This window comes from Oncorhynchus masou, chromosome 7, assembly GCF_036934945.1.
Source record: "Oncorhynchus masou masou isolate Uvic2021 chromosome 7, UVic_Omas_1.1, whole genome shotgun sequence".
NCBI classification, from domain to species: Eukaryota; Metazoa; Chordata; class Actinopteri; order Salmoniformes; family Salmonidae; genus Oncorhynchus; species Oncorhynchus masou.
Window position 1 is genome coordinate 19,519,524 of NC_088218.1, and position 14,964 is coordinate 19,534,487.

General features: G+C 42.8%; 1 protein-coding gene across 1 annotated transcript; it reads left to right on the forward strand.

Annotated features, from left to right (window-relative positions):
• The first annotated feature begins 7,819 nt into the window (after positions 1 to 7,819).
• On the forward strand, positions 7,820 to 11,746 carry cobll1a (cordon-bleu WH2 repeat protein-like 1a). The gene is made up of 5 exons (XM_064970150.1): positions 7,820 to 7,939; positions 10,289 to 10,445; positions 10,702 to 10,903; positions 10,991 to 11,216; positions 11,560 to 11,746. The coding sequence occupies exons 2-5, from the start codon at positions 10,354 to 10,356 to the stop codon at positions 11,739 to 11,741; spliced, it is 702 nt and encodes a 233-aa protein (XP_064826222.1). The 5' UTR covers positions 7,820 to 7,939; positions 10,289 to 10,353; the 3' UTR covers positions 11,742 to 11,746.
• Positions 11,747 to 14,964: the final 3,218 nt, after the last annotated feature.

Genomic DNA, 14,964 nt, shown 5'->3' on the forward strand with positions numbered 1-14,964 from the left:
TTGCCCAATGCGTTCGTGTGTTTGAGTAACACACATTTAGAGACCACAAAATCCCTGCCAATTTTGATAAATGCATTGCAAAAAATGTATATGTCAATTGAGGGCAAATCTGTTAAACAATAGGGTTCTTGTCATTGATATGTATTACAACAAATTCAATGATCTAATTGCGACACCCATGTATAAACAAGTAAAGCCATAATTTGGAGATTATAAGAAAGAAGCATGGGAAGGTAGCTTATATAATAATGTATTGTCATTAATTGTCTATGTCAGGGGTTCCCAAACATTTTCACTCGGGCCCCCAATGGGAACACTCCCCCTGCGCGCACATGCCACGTCTACTTCTATGGGCACAATCACTGTTCATGACAAATCAACATCTTGAAACCCATTGAAAGACTGTGGATTGAGTTGAAGAGGTCAGTCCATAAGAGCAGAGGAATGATATCAAGTATCTGGAAATATTATGTATGGAGGAATGGTCTAAGATCCCTCCCAATGTGTCCTCCAATAATGTGTTCTCTCATAAAACATTTGACAAAAAGGCTCAGTGTCATTATCTTCGCAAGGAGAGGGTGCTGGAATATTGAAAACAGGGGTGTTAGTATTTTTTGCTAATCTTTATCAAGGGTGCCAATAATTATGGATCTGGCTAATTGCCAATGATATCTCTAGATGTTTGATAGGGGGTGCTGTTTTAAAGCCACCACACAGCCATTTTGGTACCCCCCCCTCCGTTGTAAAAAAATATATTTTGAAATGCATTTATTAATGTCTACATTCGTTTTTGACAAGTATGTTCTATAAGAGACACCTTAATGCATACATTTACATTTTATTAAGGGAACTTAACATTATTTTATATATATAAAACATATTCCTTAAAAAAACACATTTGAGAGTGCTAATGATACTTTGCCCCTCTACAAAAAAAAATGAAATATTTAAATACATGCAATTTTGTCCCTTTATTGACATGATGTTGAATTCCTTTCATTCCTATGGAGGACTGCTCCTGGGGAGTGCCAATATGGCGACCGGTGTATTAAATAGAATGGATTGGCGGTTCCGGATTTTCTGTCTTGATGTTGCAAAAAAATACGGAGATGCCTAGATGCAGGAACCACTAGCCTACCTCTCAGCTGCTGCTCAGTCACTCCATAACTCTGCTTCCGCTTGTTCACGAGACGGTTCGAAGAAACGTAGATCTGTTGTAACAGTAAGCTATTGCAAAAATAAGCAGAACACAAACAGGTTGTTTAGCAATTCCGTATGTTATTCAGGAGGGGAGTTACATGCCGATAGGCAAGTTATATGTAGACTACACAGCATATCGTACAAGTAAGTGACAGACAGGCAGTCAATAGCGACGTAATGTTTAAGCCATTGTTTAGCATATTGGCAAACATTTGCTAAACTTGAGACAGACTGCTAACTATATGGCAGCAAACTACAAATATTACATCACACAAAACGAGAATTGTTTTTTTGCCCCAATGCAATGTGTAGTCTACGTCTTGCTTGTGCTACGGCAATATCCGTTACAACAGACAGACTGTTGTCAATTAGACTTCTTATACAGTGAGCTGCAAGAGTATTGGGACAGTGACACTTGTTGTTGTTTTGGCTCTGTACTCCAGCACTTTGGATTTAAAACGATACAATGACTGGGGTTAAAGTGGAGAGAATCAGCTTTAATTTGAGGGTATTTTCATCTATATCAGGTGAACGGTTAGAAATTACAGCACTTTTTGTACATAGTCCCTCCATTTTAGGGGACCACAAGTATTGGGACTAATTCACTTCTATGTGTATTAAAGTAGTCAAGTGTAGTATTTGGTCCCATAATCCTAGCATGCAATGATTACATCAAGCTTGTGACTCTACAAACTGGTTGGATGCATTTGCTGTTTGTCTTGGATGTGTTTCAGATTATTTTGTGCCAAACGGAAATAAATCATGTATTGTGCCATTTTGGAGTCACTTTATTGTAAATACAAATGGAATATGTTTCTAAACACATCTACATTAATTTGAATGTTACCATGATTGAGGATAGTCCTGAATAAATTGTGCATAATGATGAGTGAGGAAGTTACAGATGCACAAATATATCCCGCCCAAAAACAGTGAGAGGTTTTGCCTGTCTTTGCGGTATGATATTTGTGTGTAACTTTTTCACTCATTCAATGCATCCAACAGGTTTGTAGAGTCACACGCTTGATGTAATCATTGTGTGCTAGGAATATGGGACCAAATACTACACTTTTTGACTACACATAACTAAATTTGGTCCAATACTTTTGGTCCCCTAAAATAGGGGGACTATGTAAAAAACAAAAAAAGTGCTGTAATTTCTATATGGTTCACCTGATTATGGATGAAAACACCCTCAAATTAAAGCTATCAGTCTGCCCTCTTTGTATTATTTACAATACAAAACTACTAAAAAATGTCACTGTCCCAATACTTTTGGAGCTCACTGTATATTTTTGGAACGTATGTTCAGAAATATGAGGAAGTGACATAGGCTACATCATCAAATCAATCGTAATTGGTTGAGGCTTCAGAAGAGGCTGAATAAAGAGAGAAATGTGAATGTGTGTGAATAACACATGCACAGTATGGGATTTGGATTCTTAGATTTGGGAAAGGAGTTTCCAGAAGGGGAGGGATGGGAGCGAAAACTCTCTATTCGTAGCCTCGGCCTGAAAAGAAACTCCAGCTCACTGGTGATCTTGATCCTCCGCAACTGCACCAATCTGTAAATGCCAAATATAATGGAATAAATCATATTAGATGATTTTGCTTCCACCTATCCAGCCGTTTCATTCAGATCAATGCAGAAGATGAAGGATAGGACACAAGGTCAGGGTGCCACTGTAGACTATTGGGACGCAGGCACTCTGTCAGATGGGCTGTAGTGTGTGAAACAGGCTACTGATCTGTCTTCTAAGCACAAGCCATACTTGAGCATTCTAAAGAACTTCACTTCCAACTTAAGAGCAACGTGTTCTCTCTGAAGTGGCACTCAGTGAGAACCGCAAGCAGTGGGTGTGTGCTCCTCCTGAAGGAGAGCCACCCTGTGATTCTTGCAGGTCCCTGCCCTCTGCTGGTGAAAGTGCATTTTTACAACAAGCCAAGAAAGCAGTGTGCCACCAATCTCCTAATTATCCATCTCCTTCAAATACACATCTAACCCCTCAAAATATACCTGAATTTAACACAGAACATGACATTTTCATTTTTTTCCAATGCTGTCATAGTGAATAAAAAAGATGTAGTGCTGGTTAACCTTGGCACCCATGTGGAGTGTCTGACTGTTTGACATTCACCTGGCTCCTAAGCAAGGGAAGTTCCTGAAGCTGCCTGTCATCATGGTTACACTGTTCTCTTCTCATTACTGTCTCAGTGATGAAAGTAATATGTGTGAGTTTCTGTCACATACACGCCGCGCACACAGACACAAACACACACAGGCATACAGTGCATTCGGAAAGTATTCAGAACCTTTGACTTTTTCCACGTTAGATTTTGTTACAGCCTTACTCTAAAATTGATTAAATAAAATGTTTACCTCATGAGTCTACACACAATACCCCATAATGACAAAGTTTTTTGAAATGTTAGCAAATGTATTTAAAATCAAAAACAGAAATACCTTATTTACATAAGGGAAAGGGGGATACCTAGTCAGTTGTACAACTGAATGCATTCAACTGAAATATGTCTTCCGCATTTAACCCAACCCCTCTGAATCAGAGAGGTGCGGAGGGCTGTCTTAATCGGCATCCAGAAGTTTGGAACCACTCTTCGTAGAGCTGGTCGCCCGGCCAAACTGAGCAATTGGGGAAGAAGGGCCTTGGTCAGGGAGGTGACCATGAAACCTATGGTCACTCTGACAGCTCCAGAGTTCCTCTGTGGAGTTGGAAGAACCTTCCAGAAGGACAACCATCTCTGCAGCACTCCACTAATTAGGCTTTTATGGTAGAGTGGCCAGATGGTAGCCACTCCTCAGTAAAAGGCACATGACAGCCCACTTGGAGTTTGCCAAAAGGTCCCTAAAGACTCTCAGACCATGAGAAACAAGATTCTCTGGTCTGATGAAACCAAGATTGAACTCTTTGGCCTGAATGACAAGCGTCATGTCTGGGGGAAACCTGGCACCATCCCTATGGTGAAGCATGGTGGTGGCAGCATCATGCTGTGTGGATGTTTTTCAGCGGCAGGGACTGGGAGACTAGTCAGGATCGAGGGAAAGATGAACCCAGCAAAGTACAGAGAGATCCTTGCAAATCCTTGCTGAAAACTTGCTCCAAAGCACTCAGGGCCTCAGACTGGGTCAATGGTTCACCTTCCAACAGGACAACAACCCTAAGCACACAGCCAAGTATATGCAGGAGTGGCTTCGGGACAAGTCTCTGAATGTCCTCGAGTGGCCCAGCCAGAGCCCGGACTTGAACCCGATCGAACATCTCTGGAGAGACCTGAAAATAGCTGTGCTCCCCATCCAACCTGACAGAGCTTGAGAGGATCTGCAGAGAAGAATGGGAGAAACTCCCAAATTCAGGTGTGCCAAGCTTGTAGCATCATACCCAAGAAGACTCGAGGCTGTAATCGCTGCCAAAGGTGCTTATTTATGTAAATGTTATACTTCCGTTTTTTAAATGTTTAACATATTTGCAAACATTTCTAAAAACCTTCTTTTGCTTTGTCATTATTGGGTATTGTGTGTAGATTGATGAGGGGAAAAAAAACATTTAATCAATTTTAGAATAAGGCTGTAATGTAACAAAATGTGGAAAAGTAAAGGGGTCTGAATACTTACCGAATGCACTGTACACTCGCATCACGCAAACACACATACACACACACACACACACACACACACACACACACACACACACACACACACACACACACACACACACACACACACACACACACACACATACTCATACATAATCTCCCAATCAACGATCACTCCATCGACAGACACACCCAAGACTTCAGCTTATAGCGTGGCTTTTCAAGAAGAACAAACTCGGGTTTCTCCAAACCCCCTCTTCATAAGTCTTCAGGCATCTAATCAAACTATCAAAGTGACCACAGGCATATGCAAAAAAATATATTTTAAAAAATTGTCACAATGTGACATTCCAGACACATTACATTCTCCTCAAGTAGAAGGAGACAATTGAAGGTGGCTGGTATGTCATATTGTGACAAAATCTTTAGTTGTTTATCAGGCTGGCAGAGCATGTGACTGACCTCACTGTGCTCCTGAAACAATGTCAGCTATGTGACTGAGGTGGAGCTCATGGCTCCTGTCCCCTCTTGACATTTGGCTGTGACTCTGCTAACGTTTTCATTAGAGGGCTAGTGTTGAATGTGAGTGCCTTGCAACAGCTTGACCCTTACAGCTCTGTGGTATTTAGGGTTATATCATGCCATAGTACTCAGTGGGTGTTGGGAGTTAGTTAGCCACTCAATACACTGTATATCTACTGCACTTCCTGATTATTCCAAGACTGAAAAAAGAGTCAAAACTGGATAGAGAAAATTCAGAATAAATGGCCTCTATACACTTTAAAGGAATTGTGCTTGCTTCAGTCAAATGTTGATTTATTTAAAACTGTTCATTTAGTCAGATGGTATTGTTTTCTTACTAACCTCCATCTTACTGCTGGACATGTGATTGTGCAGGACAGGAAACCTGTAGGAGTCTAGGGGGAACACACACAAGCCAGTGTCAAAACTTCCCGAGTAACCTCTGACCTATTCAATAAACTGTCTCGAGTAAATAGTGCATTGAGATAACAAAGGAAAACAGAGGAGGAAAATGAGTTCATATTAAGGGCTTTATAATCACGGACTCTATTTCCTCACCTATAGATACGACTATTCACTATGGGGTCAGGGTGCAACGCTTTTCAGAAATGTTAATCAACATGGCCGCCACTGTTTAAAGATGGATAAGTTTAGATCTGTGTGCGTAGGCTGTAATAGTAGGGGGATTTTATTTAACCTTTATTTAACTAGGCAAGTCAGTTAAGAACAAAATATTATTTACAATGATGGCCTATCAAAAGGCAAAAGACCTCCTGCAGGGAACGAGGGCTGGGATTAAAGAAATTAAATATAAATATAGAACCAAACACACATCACTACAAGAGAGAAAACACAACACTACATAAAGAGAGACCTAAAACAACAACATAGCAAGGCAGCAACACATGACAACACAGTATGGTATGAAATGTTAATTATTCTAAGACAGCCATTTAAAAATGATAGTGTGTGTCCATCTCACAGATTTCAGTACATAAACATTAGTGCACACCAGATAAGTGACACGTGATTTGTAGCAATGAAATGTGGCCAATGCAACACATTTATATAAGTATATATTTACTAACTAACTGGTGCAGGGAATCTCCACTGTTTAACCACCAAATAAGATTACACGATTACAGTCAATGTGGACATGTGTTCCTGGGCTTAATTTGATTAAACTCCTACTTGGTAAGTGACTGCTAATGTGTAAATTAAACTTTAGTATAGGGACAATGTCCATCGCCTGCTGTAGTCCAGTCTGACCTTGTGTGATAGTGTTGAACCAAGCGGAGCCTCCAAACAGTCGATTTCTACTCCCTCAATGGTGCTACTTTGTTTCAAATAAATCACAGGCAAGGGTGTGTGTATTCATTAGTTGCAAACCGTTGCAAAACCTTTTGTCTGTTGCATAATGCTTTGCAAAATAAACTGTTTACTGTTTGCTTTAGGTGTGATGGTGTGGGGGTGCTTTGCTGGTGACACTGTCTGTGATTTGTTTAGATATCTTATCCAGCATGGCTACCACAGCATTTGGCAGCGATACACCATCCCATCTGGTTTGAGGCTTAGTGGGACTATCAGTTGTTTTTCAACAGGACAATGACCCAACACACCTCCTGGCTGTGTAAGGGCTATTAGACCAAGAAGGAGAGTGATGGAGTGCTGAATCAGAGGAACTTCCCTCCAGAATCACCCGATCTCAATCCAATTAGTTGGACCGCAGAGTGAAGGAAAAGCAGCCAACAAGTGCTCAGCATATGTGGGAACTTCTTCAAGACTGTTGGAAAAGCATTCCAGGTGAAGCTGGTTGAGGGAATGCTAAGAGTGTACAAAGCTGTCATCAAGGCAAAGGGCAAATATACAATATATTTAGATTTGTTTAACACTTTTTTGGTTACTACATGATTCCATATGTGTTATTTCATAGTTGTGATGTCTTCACTATTATTATACTATGTAGAACATAGTAAAAATAAAGAAAAATCCTTGAATGAGTAGGTGTGTCCAAACTTTTGACTGGTACTGTACATGAATTTGTACAATACAAACTCTTGTTTTCATTTGGAGGAAAGGGTTTTTGTTGCAACAGACACGTTTTGCAATGGAATCTGACTAATGAATACACCCCAGATCAATCCTCCCCATGTATGTGAATGCATTGTAGACACAGAAATCAGAATGGGTTACCTTCAGTATAGTATCACCACACAGGACAACATGACTGACGATGCAAAGATGGCAGCACACAAACCTATAAGCCATACTGTAGTCTCGAGTCCAAGCAGGATGAGAAGGGTACAGTAACTAAGACTAGAAATGTGTTTACAAGCTAAAGGGACTACGGAGGGTTCACCCAGTTTAAATAATGCCATAGGAGTCCTAGGGTTCATGAGGCTGTATAGTACAGTAGTGTCTATGTGTAGACAGGGCACAGTCTGTGATGTCAGAGGGCTGGGCAGGGCCAGAAGGTACAGTAGGCTGTCTGCTAAACAAGGATTACAGAGCAAGGGATCTCTCCCTCTCTCTAATTCTCTCCCTCTGATGGTGGTGAAATGACAGTCATGTTGATGGAAGATATCTCATTTCTGGACACAGAGAGGTAAGGACATTGTCTAGTTGAAACAGATTTGTGGATTCGATTGTTGTGTAACTGCTGGACAATATGTTGGGACAGGGCTTGGAGAGCACTAATCCGTCTTGCTCTTGGAGGAGTAAAGCCTATTCTGGTTTGCATTAGCCAGTTGACCAACATGGCCCAGGCAGGGCTGCATTTAATTATGTGCTTGGTCTATTCTGAGTATATTTGCTCTATTCTAAAGAGAGAAAAAAATGTGTGAATTTAAGTGTTTAACCTATTCAATTAGATTCCCTGATTACCACTACTATTCAGTTGTGCATAGGTTTAAGAGTACAGGACAGAACGGCTATATAGTAAAACGTGTTTTAGTTATGTAATTTAGATGCTCACAGGAGCCCCCAGCATATTCTTCCACATTGAGTGGAGGGCAGGCATACCCAAAGTGTTGGGAGTCCTATAACTATAAAGCCTCCGAGCAACGCATTCCTGAGAGCAGCACTCACGTATTACAATATAGGAACGTGGTGACGAACATTTACTCACAGCTGCAGAGGAAGGAATGCATTGTTGAACTCGCTTCTGACATAAACTAGGGGTTTGACACTTTGCATGCTGGTGCTCAGTTTTGTCAACTACGCGTGCCTCAAAACGCTGAACGATACGTTTGTGTGCGTGAATATTGGGTCTTATTTGACGACCGTGTCCAGAAAAGCCGTTCCGATGTTGTCTCGTAAGTAGACTTCTGTTGTTGCAGTTTGTATCACGTTTAAACGACAAGTAGTAGTATTAAAAGCACTTTGAAGTGACATTAAAACATTTAATTTCGAACTAGTGTGCCAAATACGCACAAAGTCAACATCCAATTAATTGTCGGGTGGTCAACTCTGGTGACAATTTTAAAATTGCACTATTTAAATGTATTTACTCTTGCTGAGTAAATCTTGTAGGATATGTCCATGTTTTTGTCTGCGAAAAGGAGGATGACTGGTTTTAGATTTCACATACACATGAACATTGTATAATTCACCGTACCTCCTGTACATCAGTATTTCATGTCAAGCACTTGGATGTGTGAGTAGCCCCAGCTTTACAAGTGGATGAATGTTTATTTTTTTCAGAGGCCATGAAGGGATGGGGAGGGTTTATCGGTTAGCCCCAGAGGGGCTCCTCTCTCAGGCATTTAAATGCCATCTCCAAAGTACGTTTAGAGCAGGAACAAGACATTTCACACAGGTCCTCAGAGGGCCAGGCAAGACTTAGTCTGTGATAGACTATATGCATAAGTATGTGGACACCCGCTTCAAATGAGTGGATTTGGCTTTTTCGGGCACACCTGTTTTTGACAGGAGTATAAAATTGAGCATGTAGCCATGCAATCTCCATAGATAAACATTGGCAGTAGAATGGCCTTACTGAAGAGCTCAGTGACTTTCAATGTGGCACCTTCAAGGGATGCCACCTTTGCAATAAGTCAGTTTGTCAAATTTCTGCTCTTCTAGAGCTGCCCTGGTCAACATTTAAGTGCTGTTATTGTGAAGTGGAAATGTCTAGGAGCAACAGCGGCTCGGCCGCAAAGTAGTAGGCCACACAAGCTTACAGAACAGGATTGCTAAGTGCTGAAGCACATAGCGTGTAAAGATCGTCTGTCCTCGGTTGCAACCGAGGAATCTGGGTTTGGCGGATGCCAGGAGGAGGCTACCTTCCCCAATGCATAGTTACAACTGTAATGTTTGGTGGAGGATAAATAATGGTCTGGGGATGTTTTTCATGGGCTAGAACCCTTCATCGGGCCCCTTAGTTCCAGTGAAGGAAAATCTTAACGCTACAGCATACAATGATATTCTAGAAGATGATGTGCTTCCAACTTTGTGGCAACAGTCTGAGGAAGGCCCTTTCCTGGTTCAGCCTGACCATGCCCCCATGCACAAAACAAGGTCCATACAGAAATGGTTTGTTGAGATCGGTGTGGAAGAACTTGACTGGCCTGCACAGAGCCCTGGCCTCAACCCCATCGAACATCTTTGGGATGAATTGAAACACCAACTGTGAGCCAGGCCTAATCGACCAACGCCAGTGCCCGACCTCACTAATGTTTTTGTGGCTGAATAGAAGCCAGTCCTCACAGCAATGTTCCAACATGTAGTGGAACGCCTTCCCAGAAGAGTGGAGGCTGCTATGGCAGCAAATGGGGGACCAACTCCATATTATTGCCCTTGATTTTGGAATGAGGTGTTGGACGCGCAGGTGTCCACAGACTTTTGGTCATGCAGTGTAAGTCCTGTACCACTGTAACACTTTTAGTTGACTGTGACATCAGCTTCTCACAGGATGTCAACTTCTCCTTATGTTGACATTGTCCCTCTCTGTTAGGAGATTCACCTGAGATTCAGTCAAGTCTCAGACTTTGGTCGCGTCTAGACCCCTGGGGAAGATCCATGGAGGAGGAGGAGAACCCTTTGGAGAGGGAGCATACTCTAGCAGTGGTTCTACCAGGAGGCCTGGAGAAAATGGCCACGGTACATGGGAGGTAAGAGGAATACAGACAGAATGTTTCATTGGAGCCATACGAACTCATGCTGTGTATTTGGAATGGATTGACTGAGTATGAAAATGGATGCACTCACTAATGTAAGTCTCTTTGGATAAGAGCGTCTTCTAAATTACTTAAATGTAAATTGATTCCTCTTTTTATTTGAACATCATTAAAATTAATTTTAACCATGAATATAGCTCTATAATGTGGACACATGTAGTACGCCTGCACTGTGTTTGTATCTCTACAGTAAACCTGTGATGGACTTACTGGTCACACTCTGTGCCCAGTACCACCTGAATCCATCTGACTTCACCATGGAAATCCAGTCGGCCAATAGAAACGACATCTCCTTCAAACCCAGCACTCTGATTGGAGCCATGGAGCCTCACAGGATCCTACTGAAACCTAAAGGGGGAGAGGAGAAGATAAAGAGGCCGTACATGCCAGAGGTAAATACTGACAAAATGCATCTGTACACACTAGCCAATCTCCATCCTAGGTCAGTTCATGAACTGAAGGGATACTGTTTCCTGTAGTTCACCGTACGTCTGCTGATCAACTACAAGAAGAACCATAAGGCCGTTGTGCGGGTCAACCCTAGAGTCCCTCTGGAGCAGCTCCTGGCTGCCGTGTGTGAGAAGTGTGAGTTTGCCCTGGAGTCCACCATTTTACTGAGCGCCAACGACTCTGAAGGACCTTTAAACCTGAGCAGGTCCCTCGATGACTATGGACTAAGGGAACTATACGCCAAGGACATAGCAGGTGAGAGATGTTTTTTTTATGTTACGCTTTTTGAGTTTTGGTGCCACTGGTAGTGATGACGTACTTGTTTCATACCCAAACTGTGTTTTGGAGACTGTTTACAGAATGCTATTTACTCACTGAGTGCATAGTGTCTATATACTGTAAATATGAAAATGCTGACATGGATGTCTTTTTCTAATCTTGAACAGCTGTCAGTCCTGAAGTGGTTATCACACTACCTCGCCCCGAGGGTACAAAACTTAACGAAAATCTCTGAAAATGCCCCAAGATTTCGACAATGAACACATTTAATTGGAATACCAGTTCTCAACCCTCTGTCGTTGCGATTTATTTCTCCTAGAAGCACCTGTAGAAACACCCCCCCTACCAAGTAAAGAGCAGAAACAGAAGGAGAAAGAGAACAGGGGATTGTTCGGCTTATTCAGGAGAATTAAGAAGAAACCAGAAAAGGTACTTTGTTTTACTCTTCCACAGCTTAGCTTTACCATCGTACGTAAGCGTTGTGTAAGAAGTAGATTTTAGACTTTGACTAGATCTGTGAATGTAGTTGTTTTCTTTCCTCAGCCGTACTAGAATTGAGTGCGTGGTAGGATTTCAGTGTACACCGATAAAGCTTTGTGATATGTTGTTGTTGTTGTTGCTGTGGTCGTGTTCTAAAGGGTCTCTCAGTGAGTGCCCCGGCCTCGCGTGGTCTGAAAAACCAGCGTGTGGCCAGCATAAGCATGAACTCCCTGGGTATCCACTCCTCCAACACCCTGCCCATGGACAACACCATGGTCAAGAAAAGACGGGCACCCATGCCCCCCATAGCAGGCTCCCAAAGTGTCCCTGCTAACCTCAACGTCCAGCCGGTGAGTGACTGGTGGTTAGGGAGGCGGATTTAGGGGTGTCTCTCGATACTCTTTCATGGTTTCCTTTGCTTGTTTGCTTTGTTAAGCCTGCATGAGAAACAACCCTTTTTTTTAAGTGTTTCAAAAATCCCCTGTTGGAAGAACAATTGGAACCATTTCCTTGTTTGACCGGTAGTTTTTTTTATGGGTATTAAAAGACAGGGGAGGCTCCCACTATATTGACTTCACCTGATCTGATTGCCTGATTATGCCTTGCGAGTTTAGTAGTTATAGAGAAAAGGACACAAGAAAAGGAAGCATGTTAATTCTATTGAGACTCAGCCGTAGACTTTAGACTTTAACTCATGGTTCCAAGTCATTGTTCCCTGACCCCAGTGAGAATGTATGGTAGATTTAGAGGATCCTGGGTTAAACCGCTATTTGTTTCTGGTGTTTTTCCAGTTGACCTCGAGGAAGAAGAGGAGAGCCCCCCCGCCACCCCCCTGTGCCCCCCCACCACCATCCTCCTGTGTTAACACCCACAAAGGAGCAACCCAGGACACTGAGATCAAAGGTCAGTCATATTGAATCACTAGTTGACTTGTAATCTGAATGGACTCTCAGTGTTGTAATAATGAGTTAGATCAGGGATTGGCAACTTTGATGGGGTGGGGGCGGGTCTGCATACCCAACTCATACCCCCCCGCAAAGTTCAACAATTTACGTTTTGAGGTTCATTTCCTGCAATTCTATGATTTTTTTTCTCCATGGGACGGAGAGAAAAATGTAGTTCTACCACACATTTCCTGAAATTCTACACATTTTGCCATAGGGTGGTGGCAATTGTTTTTTTTTTATATGATAACTGCTGATCAGTGGTACCCACCCCAGTCAGTAATTCCACCATGCTTACTACAAGTTTATATGCCTAGCTGCTAGACTAATTTACCAATTAAAAAATGAAATGCTGACGTGTGCTAATTGAGTGACTGCTGATGCACAAACACACCTTGTGTATTTTATAATAATAATAATAATAATAATAATAATAATAATAATAATAATAATAATAATAATAACTCTCAACAGTAAGTTGAGACCCCGACTGAGTTCCTTTTTTGAAATAGCTCCGCGGCCCTACAAAAGGGGGGCAGCTCATGGGCTGCCAGTTGCCCATCCCTGAGTTAGAGGGGAGGCTCATGGGCTGCCAGTTGCCCATCCCTGAGTTAGAGGGGAGGCTCATGGGCTGCCAGTTGCCCATCCCTGAGTTAGAGGGGAGGCTCATGGGCTGCCAGTTGCCCATCCCTGAGTTAGAGGGGAGGCTCATGGGCTGCCAGTTGCCCATCCCTGAGTTAGAGGGGAGGCTCATGTAGAATCATGTGCTGCATATGGTGTCTCACCTGTCCTCTAGTGGTCTATATGTTAGTGGGCTCTTTCTGTTGACTCATTCCCCTGTCTGACTTGATTGTGCTGCTTGGCTGTTGGTTCTCCTTGGCAGTGGTGTTCGTCTTTTAGGCTGTTCATCACCGATTAGGGCTCCTGGTAGGTGGTACTTCTCAATCCTGGCGCCTGAGCGGGATTGTAGACCACTGTTCTAAGCAGTGTCCCCTTCTTTCTCCCCTGCAGACGGCGAGTGAGAGCTGCGTCCTCCTTTCCTCTTCCTCTGTGCTGCTCCTCCTGCTCCTCCTGCTCCTTCTGCTCCACTCTCCTCTTGTCCCCGTGGTGAACGATTCTTCCTGCTCTTCACCATGTTTTTTTTTTTTTGAACTGTCATGCTTGTCACTCGGTAGTCTTATAAGCTCTTATTTATTTTATTTCTGTTTTGTTGATTTTGTTAGTGTGTTGTGCTTTTACCACCTTGTAACCTTTTTTGTTTCCTTTCTCTGCGTTTTAGATGGTAGGTTCCTCAGCAGAGTAACACAGCTTTGTTTCCTGCACACAACTGTGCCTTCCAAAGAGACGCTACATACAATACACACCTCAGTGTGAATGACGTTCACTTTTGAATGAATCCATGACTGGGATTAGGTTTTATTGTCTCCAACGTGTCTTTTCTGTCTTCTTTGTTGTTTTTCTGTTCCTCAATTCACATGTTTTCTACCATTCGCCTCTTTCTTTTCAATCAGTTTATAGTTTAAACTACATCTGTCGAGGAGATCATAGGTTGCTATTCCTTGTGCAAATGTATTTATTTTGATTTTAATAAAGTGCTTTGATTAACTTGTTTTGTCAGAAACTGGGCTGTCTGTATTGTCTGAAATGAGTTACAACCACCTTAGTACTCATTTCAATCACAATCTAATCTACGATCATCTTTGCACCCTTATTTCCTATATTGCAATACTCAGTTACTCAAACAACCAGCCATTCTCTATTCTAGATTAACCGAACATTCTAACAGTTTCTCTGTCTTTACAGGGAAGGGAGTATCACTTTACACACTGGAGGAGATGGGAGAGTGTGAGGAGGACCTGGATTCCACATCCTCATCCCCAAACATCTCCAGCCCTTTGAGTCAGCCCCAAGTGCCCCCCACTCCCCCTCCTACCCCTTCCACTACCTCTCGTCCCTCTAGCACCTTTCCACCTTCCGATCCCTACCATCCCTCTCCTCTCTGCCCTCCCTCCCCTCCCACCCTAGGGGAGACACTAACCCCTTTCCTGCTTTGTCAAACCAGGGCCAACCTCAAGCATCCTTCGTTCCCAACCCTAATACCCGTCAACTCCACCAATGGAGGCTCCCCTGTGTCCTTGACACAGTCGGGTGGAAGTAAGGGATTCAGTCCCCTCTCTTTACTCCAACTCAAGACCAAGGCCCCTGGTGAGGCTTGGAGGAGTCCCGGTCTGAGGGAGGGGTTGACCACCTTCACCGTGGTGCCCCGAGGGCAGTCACTGGTAGGGCAGAGGGGCTTGGAG

What these genes read in the sequence shown, in the direction of transcription:
- cobll1a (XM_064970150.1), top strand. Translation starts at nt 10,354, where the DNA reads ATGGAGGAGGAGGAGAACCCTTTGGAGAGGGAGCATACTCTAGCAGTG. An exon ending in AGAGGCCGTACATGCCAGAG is followed by an intron (nt 10,904 to 10,990) that starts GTAAATACTGAC and finishes TGTTTCCTGTAG; the next exon opens with TTCACCGTACGTCTGCTGAT. An exon ending in ATACGCCAAGGACATAGCAG is followed by an intron (nt 11,217 to 11,559) that starts GTGAGAGATGTT and finishes TATTTCTCCTAG; the next exon opens with AAGCACCTGTAGAAACACCC.